We start from the raw sequence: 1,774 nt of genomic DNA on the forward strand, positions 1-1,774 counted from the left end.
GTATATTACACCCCACCTAAATATCCTTGTTCTATTGTCTCTATGAGTACAGGTGTTTTCACCTAATTATGTGCTTACTATAGCATCTATGAAGGATACATAATCAGACTGGCCCTATTTTTCTGGTGTATCACGTCCACAAATGCCATATTAACACATCACTGTTGCTGTGATCGTTCCATACTTTACAGCAAACTTTGCAAAATCCATCGTTGTGGTTTTTTTTTTTATAAAGGAAGATTCTTTTGTTCGGACGTGCGATCATGGGCTCCGTAGGAGCGGCTTCAGCGGCCTTGTCTGGCCGCGGAAACAGGGTTACTGAACAGGAAAGTTCTTACCAGGTTGTTCTGCCAGGTCTGCCTACAGGGCGTTTTGTTTTAAATACCGTTTTTTTGCAGGCCGACATCACGGCCCGTCCTTACCGGGTGGAAGATTTCCGAGACGCGTTAGCCCAGCATGCGCTGCTCCCTGACGTTATCGCCCTGGGGGCGTATCGCATGAGCCACGTCTGGGCTATCACAATGAAGAATGCCGATGCAGCGCGGAAGATTGCAGGCGTCGGTGAGCTGCTCGTGAAGGAACGCCGCTGCTTAGTGATCGACCCGACGAACCAGGACGTGCGCCTCAAGCTCAATTGGCTGCTCCATAACGTACCCGACGAGGACGTGCGTGTCGCCCTTGCGCCGTATGAGAAGGTCGCAGAAGTGGCCCGGGAACGCTGGCGCGTGAAAGGCGTCTCAGAGAAGGGGTCGACCATAAGGCTTGTCACCCTGAAGTTGAAGGCCGGTGTTAAACTTGACGATTTGCCTCACCAGCTGAACGTCGGAGGTGAGTTGACACTCGTTGTGGTACCCGGAAGACCCCCTTTGTGTCTTCGCTGCCGAAGTACGGGCCACATTCGTCGGGAGTGCCGAGTCCCGCATTGCGGAACCTGTCGGCGTTTTGGCCATGTAGAAGGCCAGTGTTCTCTCACTTACGCGAACATCGCAGGACCTGGGACCAGTGAAGATGCGTCCGAGCATCTGATGGATGAGGCGGACGCGGAAGAGGCAGCCAAAACAACTGGGCAACCAGTTGTGCAGGATGGACCTACGTTGACGCCTCTTCAAAAAAAGGTGACGACGACGACCAGTCAAGTAGCAGCTGCAGCATCAGTGGAGCATGGCTCTCAACAAGACGACAGTGGCCAGGAGACGGACGCGACGGAAGTCGCGTTCGACACCCCGAGCAGCGTGGAGAGTGATGACAACGTCGCCATGGACACAAGCAAGGAAGAGGCCGCTATGACAGCTGCGAAGCGGTCGCATGACGAGAGCGTAGGCGAGAAGATGCCGCCTGATGGGGGAAATGATGAACCGCCGCCGAAGACATCGGGAGTCAGACGCTCGACGCTACGGCCACGGCCGAACTTTTCGGCCGACACGCAGCAGGCGGGTAAACCGCCTCCGTAACTCTAGTGAGACCGTGTTGGTGTGAATGTCAACTCTTCGTCGGTCATCTTCAAGATGATCCGGCAGCGGCGATGTGCCTGTGTTCGAAAAAAAAAATCGGGGTTGCTCCTCCGACGTGCTTCCAATCGCCACCGGACGTTTCTTTGAGAAGCCGCATGATCATGCGGACGATGCGGACCGTCCACCGACGTAAGCCACACCGACCACGGAGGTAGGAACGCGACGGCCAGAAGCGTGTTTTCTCTCTCTATAACACATGGTATTTAAGCTGGACACACCACTTCGTGTAGCCACACTGAATGTCAGAGGGCTTGGAGCAAGAA

The 1,774-nt window shown here is 54.5% G+C and overlaps 1 protein-coding gene across 1 annotated transcript; it reads left to right on the plus strand.

Annotated features, from left to right (window-relative positions):
- Positions 1–263: 263 nt before the first annotated feature.
- Positions 264–1,451, plus strand: LOC149333650 (uncharacterized). The gene has a single exon (XM_089557774.1). The coding sequence runs from the start codon at positions 264–266 to the stop codon at positions 1,449–1,451; it is 1,188 nt and encodes a 395-aa protein (XP_089413900.1).
- The last annotated feature ends 323 nt before the right edge of the window (positions 1,452–1,774 follow it).

Source organism: Amblyomma mixtum, chromosome 8, assembly GCF_055824585.1.
Source record: "Amblyomma mixtum isolate Tamu chromosome 8, ASM5582458v1, whole genome shotgun sequence".
In the NCBI taxonomy this organism is placed as follows: domain Eukaryota; kingdom Metazoa; phylum Arthropoda; class Arachnida; order Ixodida; family Ixodidae; genus Amblyomma; species Amblyomma mixtum.

Coding starts and splice junctions, on each gene's coding strand:
- LOC149333650 (XM_089557774.1), top strand. CDS start 264: ATGGGCTCCGTAGGAGCGGCTTCAGCGGCCTTGTCTGGCCGCGGAAAC.